Consider the following 17066-nt stretch of genomic DNA (forward strand, 5'->3'; position numbering starts at 1 on the left):
AAAACTGATTTTTCTGGTTGGAAGAAGTTCATATGAACCTTATCTTACATTTCCATTTGTACACTTGGGTGTCCCTCATGTTCCACTTTGATTTTGGAACAGGATCAAAGGCAAACCAGCAAAGTCAACAGGAATAGTGGATAATTTTTGCCTGTTTTCAGGTCAACATCCCAGTAATACATTAATCCCCTACCATTCTTAACCACACGATAAGCTTCTCTTTGTTATGTTCACCACTATAGATAGCAAGCAGAGTGACTGGTGGAAGTTAAACCTAGGTTTGCTAAAATGCAGCTTGAAGTGATTCCTTCACTGTCCATTAATTAATGACATATAGGGTTTAGGTTTTTAAAGAATATACAAGTCCTGAAAGATCCTTAGTTATGGGCTTATCTCATTTGAGCTAGAGAAGGTTATCTCAGTATTCAAGCTAATGGAAACGGGAGGTAATTTTTAATCAGGTGATGCCTCGAGAAGAATCCAGGCTGTTGGTGAGGATTAGAAAGATGGATTCCTAGAAGGCATTTGGAGATTAACTGGGTACCCACTGAGCCCTCCAGAGAATGGCAAAGCTGACTCACAGGATGTCTGAGTGACAGTTTCTATAGGTGCATGTCAAGAAAGCCAACTCTTACATATATGAGTGTCCCAGGCCGAAAGTCAAAAACAGAGCACTGCACCAGCTACTAAGAAGGAGAAAAAAATGACTGTTACTGCTGAACCCAGGACAATGAGATATGCATTCACTTATGTAGGTAGATGCTGACTGATTTTGAGTTTCTAATTTAGAAATTTATTTTTTTCTTCTTAAGTATAGGTGAAAGAAGCTAGAGGGTTTTCTAATATGCTGGCAAAAATGTAGAGAACTCCTGATATTTGAAAAGTACTTTTGATTCCTTTGCTTTTCTTCTGTTGCTCTCATTTACACGGCAACTTTTCATATGGAAAGGTAATTTAGGTGCTGCTGTGATTGCAAGTAAGACCAAAGCCTCACCTGGTGTCAGCAGGCATACTCTGCTTGCTGATCAACATCTGGCCAATAGTGTCTGAATCATGAAGTTGTGCTAAGACTTTAATTTCTGTTTTCACAGAAGGTTGCAAGGAAGAATAATCACTGCTGTGGAAAAAAAACAAGTAGGCAGCCTGGCCTGGCAATATTTTGCTAACATGGCTAGAGTGGTGAATTAATTCCCATAGTGCCTAAACCTGTGCAGTGATTTTTTTTTTATTATTTTTATTTTTTCCTGGTTCTTATTAGTATTTTTTCTTGATCACAATTGGTATTTGTCCTGGAGAATAACATCTGTTACCTTCTGCAGTTATAGGCTTATGCCATAAATGGCAGAGGATATAAGTCCCCATGTAGAGAAAAATTCCTGACTATGACATGCAAGGAAGAAAGAGTAGCAGCAGGACAAAACCAGATGTGTGAGTAGTTAGTAAATGGGATGGCTTTATTTCACTGATCTTCATTAGTGGTTAATTGCTTTGCAGTTGCTCAGTCCTGAAGAGTCCTGAATATATTTCCATATTACAAATGTTTCACAAATCGACATTCAGACCAGATGGACATGGAGAAAGAACAGTTATTTTGTGTGCTTCTCAAAAACAAAGGAGTAGAAAGATTAAATTAGGGGAGAACATTTAATTAAATTGTGGAACTCATTGCCAGGGGAGGTTGTGAATGCTGAAGGTGTACTTGGACTACCAAGACAACCGGACAAATTCTTATGACCTTTCCTAGGCTTCTGTTATTAGTCACTGTTGGAGAGGGGTTACAGGTCTGGATCTTTCAGTGACATGTGTTGTTACTGTGTTCTTGGGGTTCAGGATGCCAGACATCCTTCAAAAGCTGAAACTATCCCTAATGTCTAAGCTACTCAATTATGAACTGGGATACTCCGTAGAAAATCTGGAAGACAAACAAGTCATAGATTATGTGGATATTTTTTGCATAAACTCATGATTTGTTCTTAATGAATTCATTTGTAAAGATAATACATTCCTCAATACATTAAAGACAAGACAAATAAAATTTATACATTTTCAGTGAGTACACTAAGTATTTTCTCTGATTCTTCTTGTGATCAAATCAGGTTTTCAAAAGATCTACATGCAGGCATAGACTAGAAAGCAATGAGTATTAGGTTTGATATACTGTCCAAAATAGCACTCAGCAACAAGTATCCTGAAGAAAGTCCTACTCTACTTTAGGAAGGGGTTTGAAACTCTACTGTGTACATTTGCAGAGGCTCACCAACCTCCAGTAACAACCTACAACCATCCATCTCCACCATCTGAGCCAAGAAATGTCTCAGGGATAGAGGGGATGCATTTCCCTCGGGAACATACTAACATGGAGATTGAGCTAAACAGAAAAGACTAAAATATTTCATGGCACAGTGTCCCTCTGGGTCTCAGCTTTTGCTGTGTGTTAGCATTTGCAATTCTCTTTCACCACTGAAAGATTAATTTTGTCAGAGCTTTCCCTTACAAGATGTCTCCTTCATTCTTGTGGTTTTGTGACTTCTTGCTTCCGCTTCAGAAATAGCTGCTGTTGCCCGAGAAGAATCCTACCCTAGGTGTCTAAACCTGTCAAAATCAAAGTGTCTGGGGGTGTAAGAGCTGGGAGTTGCTATGTTCTTCTCTCCAGGCACAGCGTGACTTTTTTGTTGTATATTAAAAACAGCAGCTGTTGTTGGAGGTGAGGTTTCTGGAAATGAAAAGCATAATGTACTAATTACCTATTGCAGGGAAAACATCTGTGTGGGAAAACTAATGAAATTAATTCCAGAGCCTAGCAACTGAATACATTAATTGACATTAATTAATGCTAAATTACAAAGCTCTGCCAATGGAATCACATAAATTGTCCACAAGAATAAAATGCCCCCCCCCCCCCAAAAAAAAAAAAATCCTTGTGTTAACTTGAACACAGCAAAACTTCCCTTAGGAAAAAGGAGGGATCCAGGCACTACAAGAAGCCTGGTTTTCCTTCTTTCTGTCTCCCATAGCAGAGGGAGCTTTTCTTGGTGTGCCCATCTCAGAGTTTGGCTGTTTGGAAGGTTAGCTTAAGCAATTTCAGTGCTCTGCCCTTTAGTAGTTATTACTGGCATTTTAGAATTGGAGCTGTGGAGAATTGCACTGTAAAAATTCACAAGAATTGCCTTAGTAAATCTCCATCAGTGGTGCAATCACTGCTGCACAGACTCCTGTGATCACAGCAGAAATAGACATAGTCCCCATTCCTCTGTTAAAACAGGATCAAAAAAACTTACCTCTGCTGGATGTCAACCTGGCCTGCTCTTTCAAGTCTCTTGTGGAGGCGATCCCTTAATTTTCTTTGCTGTCTGGTCCCAGCAGCCACCCATCATGCTACCTCCCTGTGCTCTCAGGATAGATAACCCAGTGGCACTGCAGTCTGTGTTTCCCAGGCAGCTGGTGTGCCTTGTGGAAGTAAAAGGAAAGAATGGTGTTGAGGGCGAAAAAGGAAACAGGGTGGGAAATGGAGATCTGATATTATATAGCTCTGTGCTGGGCTGATTCAATCCCATGTGTGAAAAGCCACCCAGTCTTGGCAAAAACTCAGGGGATGGTGAAGTCAGACATTTCAACTGTAATGCTGCTTTGTTTAAGCTCAGGATTGCCAGGAGTTTCACTCGGGAACCTTCTTGAGAGAGAATGAGAGACCCCATCTGCAGTACTGTGTTCAAATCTAGAGCCCCAGTGAGGGTGGTGTAAACACTGGAACAGATTGCCTGGAGCGGTGATAGATGCCCCCCTCCCTGGAAGTGTTCAAGGTCAGGCTGGATGGGGCTTTGAGAAACCTGGTGTAGTTGAAGATGTCCCTGCTCATTGCAGGGGTGTTGAAACTAGATGGCCTTTGAATGTACCCCTTCCAACCCACGCCATTCTTCAATTCTATGAATTGTGGGGGTAGGTGTAGGGAGCTGTCCTTCATGATACAGTGGACTGAATTAAACAGGAGCGGAAATTGTTTGTGTTGCAGGTGAAGAGATGCATGCCTATTCTCCATCTTATGACAAAGAGGGGACATGCTGCACCACACTGTACTACTGAGTGGTGGAAACGTCTCTGGCCCCCTTGTCACCCTCCTTCCTGGGAGAAGAGAGACAGAGGGCTGAACAGCTTAGAAAGAGAACTTTCCTGTGCTCACTGGAATGAGCAGGCTGAGAGTTATGTCGTTCCCTGCCCTCTCGTGGCTAATGTGGGAAAAATCATGTCCCTCTGAAGGAAAATGCATTTCGATCACGCTGTCCGGGGTGTATTAATTAATGTTTTGCAGTGAGCTGCAAAAGCATAAAATGTTATAAACTGCAATGACTAATAATATTTAACATGCTATATATTCCAAGAACTCTGCAAATGCTGGGGGAAAATCATCCCTCACCAAACTTTCCTGATGGTTCATTACCCTGCATGTCTGTTTCAAGCAGAAGTCAACAGCCCTTAGAAGGAAAGGAATGTCAAATGATAGATTTTAATTAAAACCAAAATTAAATATGAGATGGTAAAAATCCAGCCATTTCTATTTCAGTGTAAAATGCTGCTTCTCTGATCAGAAGGTGGTAATTATATAAAAAAGGGGCTGTGCATCTCCAAGAAAAAAGATCAGAAGTAGTTCTAACATTGAATACCATGTAGTGTTTCTGTCCTATACATGCTAAATGCTAAAATGCCAGAATCCGTCTTCCTGTAAATCGGCTTTGTTATTAAGCAAAGTGCAACTTCTTAATTGATCTGAAAGAGCCCAGATTTAATACTGAGAATCTGGTTCTGGATTCTAGGATAAACTAACACCATGAAGAAATTAGAACTGGTTTTTCTTCAGGTGACGGATAATGACATGAGCACCCTGCGGGCCTTCAGAATAGGAGATGAGGGCATCTCATACAGTGACAGTGGATGAGATGGCTTTAGGGCTGCATTTAGGCCATTTACTTTGAAACATATGATTGATTGAAACTGCTAAGGCTTCTAGTTTCAAGAGAGTGTGGAATGATTGCCCGAGTTGCCAGAGTGCACCTACCCACACTGTCAAGGGGGAACTAGGTAAAACCTCTGAACTGGAGGTGGTCTGAATTACTTTCCAAGGTGACCTCTGCAGAGTCTAAGTGCTGTAGGGAATACAGAAGCATGCCATGGAAGGGTTTGTCAGTGGTGACACTATGGGACAGGTTTCAGCATACCTGTGTATGCTCCAGACCTTGGCCATGTTCTGAATAAACTCAGGATGTGACCATGGAGAAGCCGTCATGCTCTACAGAAAATCCTACCCCGCGGCGATGACAGAGAAACCGTAGAGGTTCAGTACAGAGAGCATCTCTCCTGCAGAATAGACTCACATCTTCAGATCCACTGTTCCTTTGTGAGTCAAAGGACTTGGGTTGCCTCAGCTGTTAGGTTTGTGACAGTCGGAAGAGTCTGTGCTCAGGATCTCATGTGTCTTGGTTTTGTTCTTTTCCTTGCAGATGCCCAGTACATCACCTGCAAGATGCAGAACTGCAGTGAAGCCACTCACGGCAAACCATTTCCCGGCTATATTGACCATAACTCCCTGATTGTCCAGGATGATTATGTCTTTGTTCAGGTGGAGAACACCCTCTTATTTATGCTATTTTGTATTCTATTATTCTATATTATATTCTTTTCTCTTCCGTTCCTTTGCATATGTGTGCTTGTGTGTTAGCTCCCAAGTAATCAGACAGCACTGGATCCAAATAATAAAGGCACTGAGTGAACTTAAGAAGTTCATTACAGTGCTAATAGCCTTCCTTTTACCTCCAGTAACTTGTCACTCTAGGGTCATAGAGTTCCTGCCTGGAGCGTCCACCCTATGTACTGGAGTGCTCTGTGCCACTCCCTACAATGCTGTCAGCAGTCTATGGTTACTGCTCTAACCTCCCAGCTTGATGTGTCAGTCATCTGTTTTTAAAGGGAATAGACCAGAACGTTTTTAAGCATGAGAGTGAAGTAGAAAAGGAGGGAGGGAGTCAGAGGAAGAATCAAAGAAGGAGTAATCAGGCTTTATTGTTATGCCTCACTTGTGATTACAGTGAAAAGGCTGAAGATGAGATGTGCTCATCCAAATGGTGTTCCAGGTGGGACCTTATGAATACATAACTACTGTGAGTTTCATTAGGCTGCCACCATTGTCCATTTAATAGCAGTTGAAGAGGACAAAAATAACAACAGCATTGCAGGGAACATAGAGGTGAACTGGAAATCATTGGGACTGAACAGGTTTTCCAGACAGTTTATATTCTGCTATGCTTGGGAGTGGAGGGAAGAGAGAGGACTGATATTTTAAATTGGGTGAGTTGATTGCTAATTACTTTAAGTTAATGAACTCAGTCATAAACTCTAGTCTAAATCATTCACTAATAAATCTGGGGGACATACATTTCAGAACAGCTTTTGTGCCTAGCGTGTCGGAAGCATAAAAGAGATGTTTCTGTGGTGAGAAAAACAGGGGCACGCATCACTGTTCATCCATGCTCTCTCATTTCAGAATCACTGTGTGTTTGTGTCTTGAACTGCATAATTTCTCTTCATATGTGAATTGATTCATTACTTCATCACTTGATTTTGTGCTCTTCAAGATTGTTAGTCTTCTATGTTCTGACCTAATGTTACACACTGTAAAGAATCAACCCCTTTGCCTCATCTAAAGTTAATACTGGGGAGATTGTCTGCCTTTCTGTATAGCCCTTGTATTTTGATGCATTTTTCTTTCTCTCTATATAAACTGCTGTATAGCGTTCCCAGTGCTGTCAGTTTTCAGCTTTCTTCCACCTTTGTGCTAGCTGCATGGTGCAAGGATGAAGGAGCATATGAGGAGAGGCAGCCTTTTATGATGTTCCCCTTAATGCCCAGTGGGACTTTGCAGAACTTTATACATTCATGTTCATAATGCAGTTTGAGAGGGTATCATGTAATATTTGGATTTTGAAAGCTCCCATTTTAATCCTTAGATATCTTAAGATTCTTAAATATAACAGGTCAAAGAGACAGTACTTGCCAATCATTAATAGTTGATACTTACAGGTATGAAATAAGTATACTGTAATCCCTGGAAACAACCTATGCTTTGTTCAAAATAGACAGTGAATTCACTGGCAGGTAATTTAAAATGGGATTCTTCAGGTGGTTACATATTTATCAGGATGTATCTGACTGGCAAGGAACAGCTAAATAACATTCTGTGGCTGATGTTGGGCTTTGCCTTATCCCGGCACTGTTCTGCAGATGATGAATAGTCCTAAATCTACCAGACTGTAAAAGCTTGGAAAAATAGATGAACACCCTGAGCATCCTCCCCAGGCCTTCTCTACCTTCCTTGATCTCTATCTAGCTTTTCTGCAGTAAGGCTGCATTCTTATTTGGAATGCGAATTAGTAGGCTGAAAAGCATGAGAATAGGGGAATGTGAGTTTATTTCTCCCACTACACCGTATTTTATTTATAAATTCACACTCTCGTAAACAATGCTTCTGGACTTCCTCCCCCTAACTTTTGCCCAATTCCCTTAAAAAAAAAATAATAAAAAAATAAAAAGTTGAAGAGATTTAAAATAAGAAATAGTTATTATTTTACTTCATCTGGTATGAACCCAGCCTCTGTCTGTCTTGCATTTTAAACTACTGCAGTGCATTTTAAAACACTTACTACTAAAGAAAAGTCTTGATAAGCCCAGATATCAGGCAATTAAAGCAAATATATACATACAGATATAGGAATATTTGTTCTTCAGTATCTTTCATCCAAAGATTTCAAAGTACTTTACAAACATTGATTATACCTCAGCAGCCCTTAAAGCCAGATAACATTGATGACTTTTTTTCTTTCGATTTCACACCCCTTTAATATGTGATGATAGGAAATGAAACCTCACACTGCTCCAACCCAGCATTTTCAAGGTCTTGTCATCAGTATTTAAAGACTTAAATAAATGGCCAGATTCTCAGAAATACTGAATCAACTGAGCTGTGAATGCTTAGCTGATCTTGTAACAGATACATCTGATGGCTTGTGTGGGGCCACACAGGAACCAAAGCTGGAGGCAGAAATAGAAATCAATCTTCATGTCTGCAAATCTGCTAATCTAACCAATAGCCTATACAGCAGCTCTGCAGACAGCAGAGACTGTATTGTGGTAAAGCAGAAGAGAGCTATGGTATCAGCAGATGACATAATGGTCCAAGTGAAGCCAGGACTTCCCTTTCTTCAGTCTTGTACCTGAAATTCTGGCCTTTGTCTCCCTTTGCAGATAATAGGTTTTCTCTTGCTTTCTTTTTCAGCCACTGTCAGTTGGATCAATGTTTATTCATCTACTGTAATAGCGCGGCAGTTTTAAGCCATTGCCACCAGCGCAGTGGTATTTCTTAGCTTGATATTTTCCCTGATAAGAAAAAAATATTTTATAAAATCCTGATAATAACATGCCTGCTTCTCTCATAGCTGACATCAGGAGGGAGACCGCATTATTACGTTTCTTATAGGAGGAATGCATTTACACAGATGAGGCTGCCAAAGTACTCCTTGCCCAAGGTAAGTTGTTGCTGAAATGCCCATATGAACCTACAGTTACTTTGACTGTACAGAAATTCTTGAATCCAACACCAGTAACTACAAGATGACATGTAATGAGTGAAAAAATTCTTCTTTAACAGAACATTTGCAAGCAAGAAAGGACTGGAAACAAAGTCAGCTCTATGGTTAGTCAAGGACATGAGCATGAAATGTAGATGGATACCACAACCCATGTTAATTACCATTTCTTTATGGTTAGTTAATTAAGTTTTAGATGGGATGCTCTTTTCTTTTTCACCTTTTTTTTTGGTCTTAAAATTCCCTTCTTCTGTCCCTACCCTGTGGGTTGCTTTTTGTGCTCTGCCTCATTAGCAGATTTTAATGGGAACCAAGCAAAGAGATGTCTTTGTGTGTCTGCTCCATATCTTCCCTCATTAAGAACAATGGTGAATTAGCATTGGAGCTTGAAAGGCTATTGCTGCCTTCTAGAGCTGAATTTTTTTAAAGACCTATCTGAAATGTTAGCTCCATTTTGAAGAAATCATCATTTTGCAGCTGGGCTTCTAACACTCCTAACTGCTAACAAAGGCAGAGGGGGTTTTTTTTAGGCCTTTTCATTCTTGATATAGTCTGGCTTCAATGAAATTTAAGCTCAAAGGTAGCAAAAGATCTTTTGGATTCTGTTTGAGGTCTAACATCTATCTGGAGACAAATGCATTCCCAGAAGGTAAGCAAAGAATGTCAAAAGGAAGAGGAGAAAGTGCACGGTCAGCCTGTTCCTAGTAGTTGAAAGTGTATCAGATTTTGTAGGTGGAAATATTCAAAGGGATAATTCGGCTAATATCATAGCAGGCTTTGATTCCTCAAACCAACTGATCTGTTTATAGTAGATTGGCTGGGTGACCTTCATATAAGCACACTGCAGCTGAAACACTGACCTTCATTACTCTACCTTGCTTACTTTGCTATTGTACCCTTTGCTTCTGTTTACATCACCTGAAAACCTAGTTTACAGGACATTGAGGACACTACTAGAAGGGATGGGTCTTCTTGGCTCTGACACAGGCGATCTGTGATCTGCCCCGAAAATCTTCATTCTCATTTAAAGATCGGTTGGTTTGAAACTTCCTGCCCAAGCAGGAAGAAATTACTCAGATCAGATTTAAATAATTGTTATTTGAAATAGCCCTTAGCAAAGGAGTTGCATTTTTAGCATGATTATTCTAACACCCACATCAAAATTGTCATTTACAGGTGATTCAAACCACCTGTAGAGAAGCTGCTTGCTTTGAACTTGTTACCTGCTTTAGCCCAGGCTTTTCCAAATGGTCACCTTCCCAAATAGATCTCTGGAGAGGCAGGGAAAATACACTGCAATTAAATTGCAGTGTATTCTCAGAGAATAGAAATCGGAGCAGTACAATGATGCTATTTGACTCAAAGAAAAAGGCAGGTATATAAGGAGATAAGATGCTTTGTCACAATCTCAGGATATCTTCAAAGACTGAAGAGCTACATTTGGCTTGGAAGAAGCTACAGTGGAGCTGTGGCTGTCTAGAAGGATGCTATCAAAGCAAGATAGACGCTTTTATTAAAAATGCACAAAGCATTATACTATTCGAGGAATTGAAACATAGAGTTTCTCTTATGCTTAAATTCTCTTTTATCTTCTTCAGCTAAGAGAGAGGGGCCAAATATGGTAAACAGTACTAAGCGACTTCTGAAATTGGAGATGGAAATATCAAGCTTTTTGTCTCTCCATGTTACTCTTCCTAAGATAAAGGGGTGTGAAGGCAGGCAGCTTTGGCAGGTGATACTGCTGCTCAGGCAGGAATAGCCTACAGCAAATCAAAACTAAAATATTCTTGTTGGTATTGATAGCCTGGTAGCCAGTTTGATTAGAAGCCTAAATGAACTTGAAACTCTGTCCTATACAAGAAGTTCCCTACATATGTCTATATTGGTTAACTCTGTAAATGGTCATTCTTGAGGCCTGTTAATTTCTGCAGTGATATTGATCTGTGGGTTGGTGCTACCTATTCTGTACCACAGCACCACAGTGTGGGCTCTGTCACAGACCCTGGTATGTCACTCATGATAATCCCCTTAGATATACACACAGGATATATTCATTCCATTTTAGACCAATGTATTGTGCAGACATCTGTAAATACTGAAGCAAACCAACCAATTTCTCTTTTAAAAAAGACCTGTCCTTAACTCGTGCTGGGCTGAATACTGATGGAATGGCTGTGTGTGATACCTCTGTTTTAAATTTATCACCTTCTTTCAATCTGAGGATGCACATCCTGATGAAAGAAGCAATAACCACAAGAAAATCCTTAAATACAGACCTTAAAAAGAGCTGACAGTCCCAGTAATTGACAGGATAATACAGGCATTACACATTCCTGCTATTTAACTTGCCAGGAAGGAAAGTTCCTTGAACAATTTCAAAAAGAGCAATTGAAGCATGTTTATTAATTCAGAAAGCCTTTAGTCATTTGAGTAGGCACCTGATCAAACCCATGCGTAGATTTGGACTCTTACTTTTGTCTTTGGAAAGGCAAGAGGGACAGGTAGTAGAATACCATATGAATGTATTTCCACTATCTATTGGAAAAGAGAGAGAAAAACTCGGCCTCTCATAAGGCAAATGCAAGGGGAGCCCCGAAGTTGATGACTGAGAAATGTGGCTTGCTTCACATTCCTGTCCTCTTCCCTTTCTGCAGGGAGGTGAAACGTACATTTCTTGTAGTAGTGGAAGATGCAGTGAAGCTCTTGCTCCATATCAAGGGATTTTTTTAATTATTATTCCTTCCCCCTAAAAAAACAACCCTCACCCTGAAAAAAAAAAAAAAATAGTAGTGAATGTGATATGCACATTAATTTTCATTTTTCCAATGTGGAAACCAGAAAATTCCTGATGTTGGTCAAAGATCTCTTTGATGCCCATATATTGATCCCTTCTTGTTAAAGCTTTGCATGTTTACTGCATCTATTGAACAAGGCCATATTAAGAAGAAAAGTTAATTGATCCCCAAACACAAACAGTTGGAATACTGTCTTTTTTTTTTCTGCACTAATAATATATATGCTATGTAATATATAATAAAATATACGCTAATTCTGTCTCAATCTCTGCTTCTCCAGGCTTAAATTCCTTCAGCCTTACCAGGATCTTCTTTAGACTTGAATCTTACAGCATGATGTGATCAAACTCAGGAAGCATCTAGTGAATAAATTAACTTATTTGCTTAAGCATTCATGTAATTGCTTTTAGTTTTCCCTGGTGTTGATCAAAATATCTTTTACCTCTCTCCCCTAGTTATTACAAAACTATTTATTAAAATGGTAAGTTAATGAAACTGTACATTCACCAGACAAAGTAAATTTTACATATAATCTCTATCTATGTTTAAATAGAGAGGGCTGCCCATGTGTTTATCGACATATTCAGAAGTTTAAACTTGAGATTAGAGCTGCGCTATCCAATGTTGCCTGAAGCACACTGGGAACACCTACTCATGTAGATCTACCATGAGGGTAGATCTACATGATACAGGGTGACAGTCTGAAATAAGGAGCTGCTGACAAACAGCTGTGGCACTAACTTCTACTAGCACAGCTGGAACTAAGAGAGGATATCTATTTAGAATCACAATTAGTAGGAGGCAGTGGGACTTATATTGCCTTTCATGATGCCTCAGGATTTAAGCCAATCTGTTCCTCCATAAAACCAGACCATCTTCTGGGACATATTTTATTTCAGCGCAAAGAAACAAGTAAATCAAGTGAATATTCATCCACTGCATACTCAGGTGTGGATCTGGATGAGCAAACAACTGTTCTGAATCTTAACTTCACTTTCAAATTTATAGATCAGATTTCTTCATTATATTATTTTTCATCTTTTTGTTGCAAGGGTCCATCTGAAGTTAATTTCTCCTACAAAACCACCAGAAAGTCAATTGCCAAGGCTATTATTGACAGACGGAAGAAGTAGCATCAGATTCCAAAGAGCATATTTTCTGATAAAGTTCCCAGTTTTGCATATAGAAAGCTCTGGCTAAGATTCATGGAAGCAGAATAACTCTGGGATATCTGCCCAAACCAGATAGAATAGCTGAATCTTCTGGGAATCACCTAGTGCAAAAACCACTGCATTTAGTTTCCAACCTCCACAGATTTTTGTGGCACCAAAGAACTCAGAATGCCTATGCTAGGCAGATAGAACCTAGGAATTTCATTATAAAAATCTCTCTTAATGGCCTTTCCTACTGGATAGTAATTTCTTCAGACATTGAAAGTGGGAGTTGGGTTTCATAGTTTCTGGGTTTTCCTTAATTATACAATCTTTTCATCGCTTCCTGCCTGCCGGAGCACACAGATCAAACAGAGTAAAACAAAACCTTACTCACACTAGTGATCTAATGAAAAATCTGCTCTCTACATCTCGCAAGGATTCGGGTTGTCTTTCTGTTACCTTTCTTGGGGGTTTGGGGTATTTGCGGTGTGTGGTGTATTTAGCGCAGTGGCTTCCAGTCAATACCGTCATTAGAAATAAGAAGTAACAGCAGCACTGGCTGCAGACATTGACCCATTAGATCTTCCTTGTATCAGTTCCCAAGCATGCTTGGTTTCTGAATGCTAGACAAGAAGCATATGTTTCAGATGCTGTTTTTTCTAATTAAAAAACCCAACAAAACCAAACCAAACAAAACCCCAAACAAAACAAAATATATTTTAACATCTGTGATTCCATAGCCACAAGTGGAATCACTCAGATGCCGGAAAACCCACCAAAATGACCAACAAATAAACAACATCATCACCACCCCCCAACAAAGCATTAAAATGAAAGTGTTGGTGGGGGAGTGCTGCTTTGTAACACTTTTACTGCCAATGTAAATGTTCTGTTAACACCTCTTCATTAATTACCGCTTTGAAAACTGGCAGAAGAGAGCTGGTGTAAAGTATTCCGGGATGGAATTATCTGCTTACAGGAGTGTTGTCTACAGTTTCTGATTAAACTAGCCTAAATATATCCCTTGCTCCTCCACAATTACTTTCGTGCCCTTGGAAATGACAGGACAGAGCTCCTTCTAGTAACCTTCCTCTCTTTTTCTTTCCCCAGGACATGCATGTTATCAGCACAGATGAGAATCAGGTGTTTGCAGCTGTACAAGAGTGGAACCAGAACGACACATACAATCTGTATATCTCAGACACCCGAGGGGTGTACTTCACCCTGGCCTTGGAAAATGTCAAGAGTAGTCAAGGGCTGGAGGGGAATGTGATGATTGACCTCTATGAGGTATGTCATGACTCCAAACGTCTCATTCCTATTTCAGGAGCTCATGTGATGACAGTACCATTTCCTTCATGCACATCACTCTTGTAACATGCATGTGAACAGCAGAGCCAAAAAGCGACTAAATACATAGTTTTACCCTCCTTTTACTTTAGGCCACAGTGCTATCAGCTGAGTTTCAAGGCCAGATTTTACACAGGTGTTCGGTTTAGGCCCAGCCTAATGTTATGAACAGATTAACTGCTGTACTCTCCTATAGATCCCCAGGTGAGGAAGAGCTCATGGATCTGTCATGCAATGGAATATGTATTGTATCAGAAGATGTAGTGGAATAGTTCATTCAGTGCCTAAGAGGAGCTCTTTAATTTTCTTAGCCAAAATCCTGCTGACCCACATTGGTCCAGCGTATGGCTCTGAAAGCTCCCAACACTCTGAATAGATTCATTGTCCAATTTTTGTGGCACTTCTGACAGCCTAATCTCTTGGTTTAGAAGTAAAGAGAGACAGCAGTTTTCAGTTGACTCTATCACTTTCCTCAGCTTGGACTATTCTGGGAACTGAAGTGGTTTTTAGATACACCCTCTTGGGCTATCCCATGAGCATGGAATCTGTCCTACCCCATTTTGATGTCCATTTTACCCCTGTGCCTTTTGCTGAGCAAGTACATATTTCCTGAGCTCACCTGTAAGAAGGACAATATACATTGTTTTTATGACAGCTGATCCTAAGAGTTTTAATGTGTCCTTGTACTTCTCTTGCTCTGCTGCCTGTTTTATTTCTGGAGATGGCACTCAGCTAAGTAGAAACTCAATCCTCAGCTGCTCTTTGGAGGGTCAGCTTCTCTTTTGAGGTCTCCTCCACAGATTTTCTGACCATGAAAAGGGCCATGAACCAGGACTGAGTTCCTTTGAAAATAAATCATTTCCCCATCACCATCTGAATATTAGCTCTGCTGTATAGTTTTGCTTTCAGATGTCCTTTACTTGGAAACACCTTGAATTGTTCAGAGAGCCCAAGTGTTATACATAAATGCAGATGAACTGTAGGAGGATGGGCACTGGCATTTCAGGAGCTTTTTACTATTAATCTTTCTGCAGCACTGGCAGCCTGTGGAAAAACTGTTGGCTCTTATTACTGTCAGCTTGAGAAACAGTTTTACTGCATTATATAACGGTGTCCTGCATCCTGGGGAGGGGGGGGGGGAATTACCACCTTTGTTTTGTTTTATTAAGCTGACAGAACACAGTAACCTGGATTGAAATCGATGGCATCGGACTTCTAGCATCATATCTGCTGATTATATAGGTAGAAAGATATTGGCTGATACTGAACCTGGCACAAGCCTTCCTTTAAATTTGATGTTCTAGCTAGAAGGGAAGAGAAAGCCAGCCAGTGTGATTCTCCAAGTAGTGTTGCTGCAAATGATGAATGCTCTAGGAGTAAATGGAGATGAAGATGAAAGAAAAAAAATATAGATAAATTAAAACAAAATTGAGAGATTAAAAAATTAGTCCTTCCATGGTGACAGGGGTATATTTAGAACAGGAAGATTGAGGAGACACCAGAGAAAAAAAGGCTGATAAAATTGGGGCTGTTCAGCCTGGAGAAGAGAGCCTTTTACAAACAGCTGGAAGTAGGCCCACAATTACAGCCTCTGGTTCTCATGGGGAACTTAAACCACCCTAACATCTGCTGGAGGAGCAAACTGTCCAGGAGGTTCCTGGAAGACATTGATGTTACCTTCTGAGACAGGTGATGGAGAACCCAACAAGGAGAGGTGTGCTGCTGGAACATATACTAACAAACAAGGAAAGACTGGTTGGTGATGTGAAAGTTGAGGACAGCCTGGGCTACAATAACCATAAGATCACGGAGTTGAGGTTCATGTTAGGAAGAAGCAGGGCTATAAGTAAGATCGCAACCCTGGACTTCAGGAGAGCTAACTTTAGCCTCTTTAGGGAATTTCTTGGAAGAATCTCATGGGAACAAGCCCTACAGGGAAGAGGAGTCCAAGAGAGCTGGTTAATATTCAAGGCTCTCTTGTCCAGGCTCAAGAATGGTGCATCTCCATGGGCAAGAAATCGAGCAAAGGGACCAGGAGACCTGCATGAATAAACTAGGAACTCCTGTCAAAACTCAAGCGCAAGCGGGAGATATACAGGAGGTGGAAGCACAGACAGACTAGTTGGCATGAATATAGGGATGTTGTCAGAGTATGCAGAAATATGCTACAAGAAGATGGGGCTAGATTCTTCTTGGTGGTACCAGGCAACAGGATGAGAGACAATGGGAAGAAACTAAAAACACAGGAAGTTCTACCTGAACACGAGGAAAGACTTCTTTGCTGTGAGGGTGACTGAGCACTGGAATAGGTTGTCCAGAGAGATTGTGGAGGTAGTTAAGAGCTATCTGGACACAATTCTGAATAATGTGCTCTAGGTGACTCTGCTTGAGCAGGGAGGTTGGAGTAGGTGACCTCTGGTGGTTCCTCCCAACCTCAAGCATTCTGTGATTCTGTGAAAAGAAATCTGATCAATGCTGCTCAGGGAATTGCACTGGACATGAAAAGAAAATAGAGACTCTTTCATGGTGCTTCATCATTTTCTCCTTGTAAGTTTTCAGGAGCCTTTCACTCAGAAGTTGCTATGTCAGTGTGTGAGCTCTTCTGCTGCTGGACCTTGTAGAGGATGGGGAGACCGCTATTCTCCCTCTGCATGTTGGACAGAGCAGGGTATGAGAATAGCTCTTCTCTCCACCTCTTTGCAGTAATATTTCATGAGTAGCACACTAGACTCAGCATTAAGTGGGTCTGTAGTCACAAAAGGGCTGTCCTAAAAATGACCTCCTAGAGAATGGGAAGAGTGAGAAATCACTGGCCATTGGGTCTGAGTGCCTTTTCTAGTTCCTGCACCTCTCCAGAGATGTGCTATGGCTCTTCTTGGCTCTGTATTTGAACTGGTCTGCCACAAGACAATCCTGCCTATGGGAATCCATGCCTGAAGTGATAACAGACTGTGAGAAGATGTGTCTATAGCTATGATATATAAGCCTATCACTCTAGGACTTATTTTTTTAGCAGTATACCTCTTGGATAAGAATTATATGTTTGACGTACGAAGTTGATGATGGAGAATGAAGAATGTGTCTTGAGTTGTGTCCTTGAGTGTCTTGCATGAATCTTTCTAAAAATGTCAACAGCA

At 40.5% G+C, this 17066-nt stretch overlaps 1 protein-coding gene across 4 annotated transcripts in view; it reads left to right on the forward strand.

Moving 5' to 3' along the window:
- The window catches only part of SORCS1 (sortilin related VPS10 domain containing receptor 1), a 294481-nt gene that overhangs the window by 211705 nt on the left and 65710 nt on the right, over positions 1 to 17066 (forward strand). For all 4 annotated transcript variants that reach the window (XM_061458807.1, XM_061458811.1, XM_061458809.1 and 1 more), the window contains exons 7-9: positions 5493 to 5611; positions 8481 to 8570; positions 13690 to 13869. In XM_061458807.1, coding sequence (XP_061314791.1) covers positions 5493 to 5611; positions 8481 to 8570; positions 13690 to 13869 — 389 coding nt within the window. The remainder of the gene's footprint in view (positions 1 to 5492; positions 5612 to 8480; positions 8571 to 13689; positions 13870 to 17066) is intronic.

Source organism: Pezoporus flaviventris, unplaced genomic scaffold, assembly GCF_033815535.1.
Source record: "Pezoporus flaviventris isolate CSIRO_AGI_PZ_B2104156 unplaced genomic scaffold, CSIRO_AGI_Pfla_v1 ptg000029l, whole genome shotgun sequence".
Taxonomy (NCBI): Eukaryota; Metazoa; Chordata; class Aves; order Psittaciformes; family Psittacidae; genus Pezoporus; species Pezoporus flaviventris.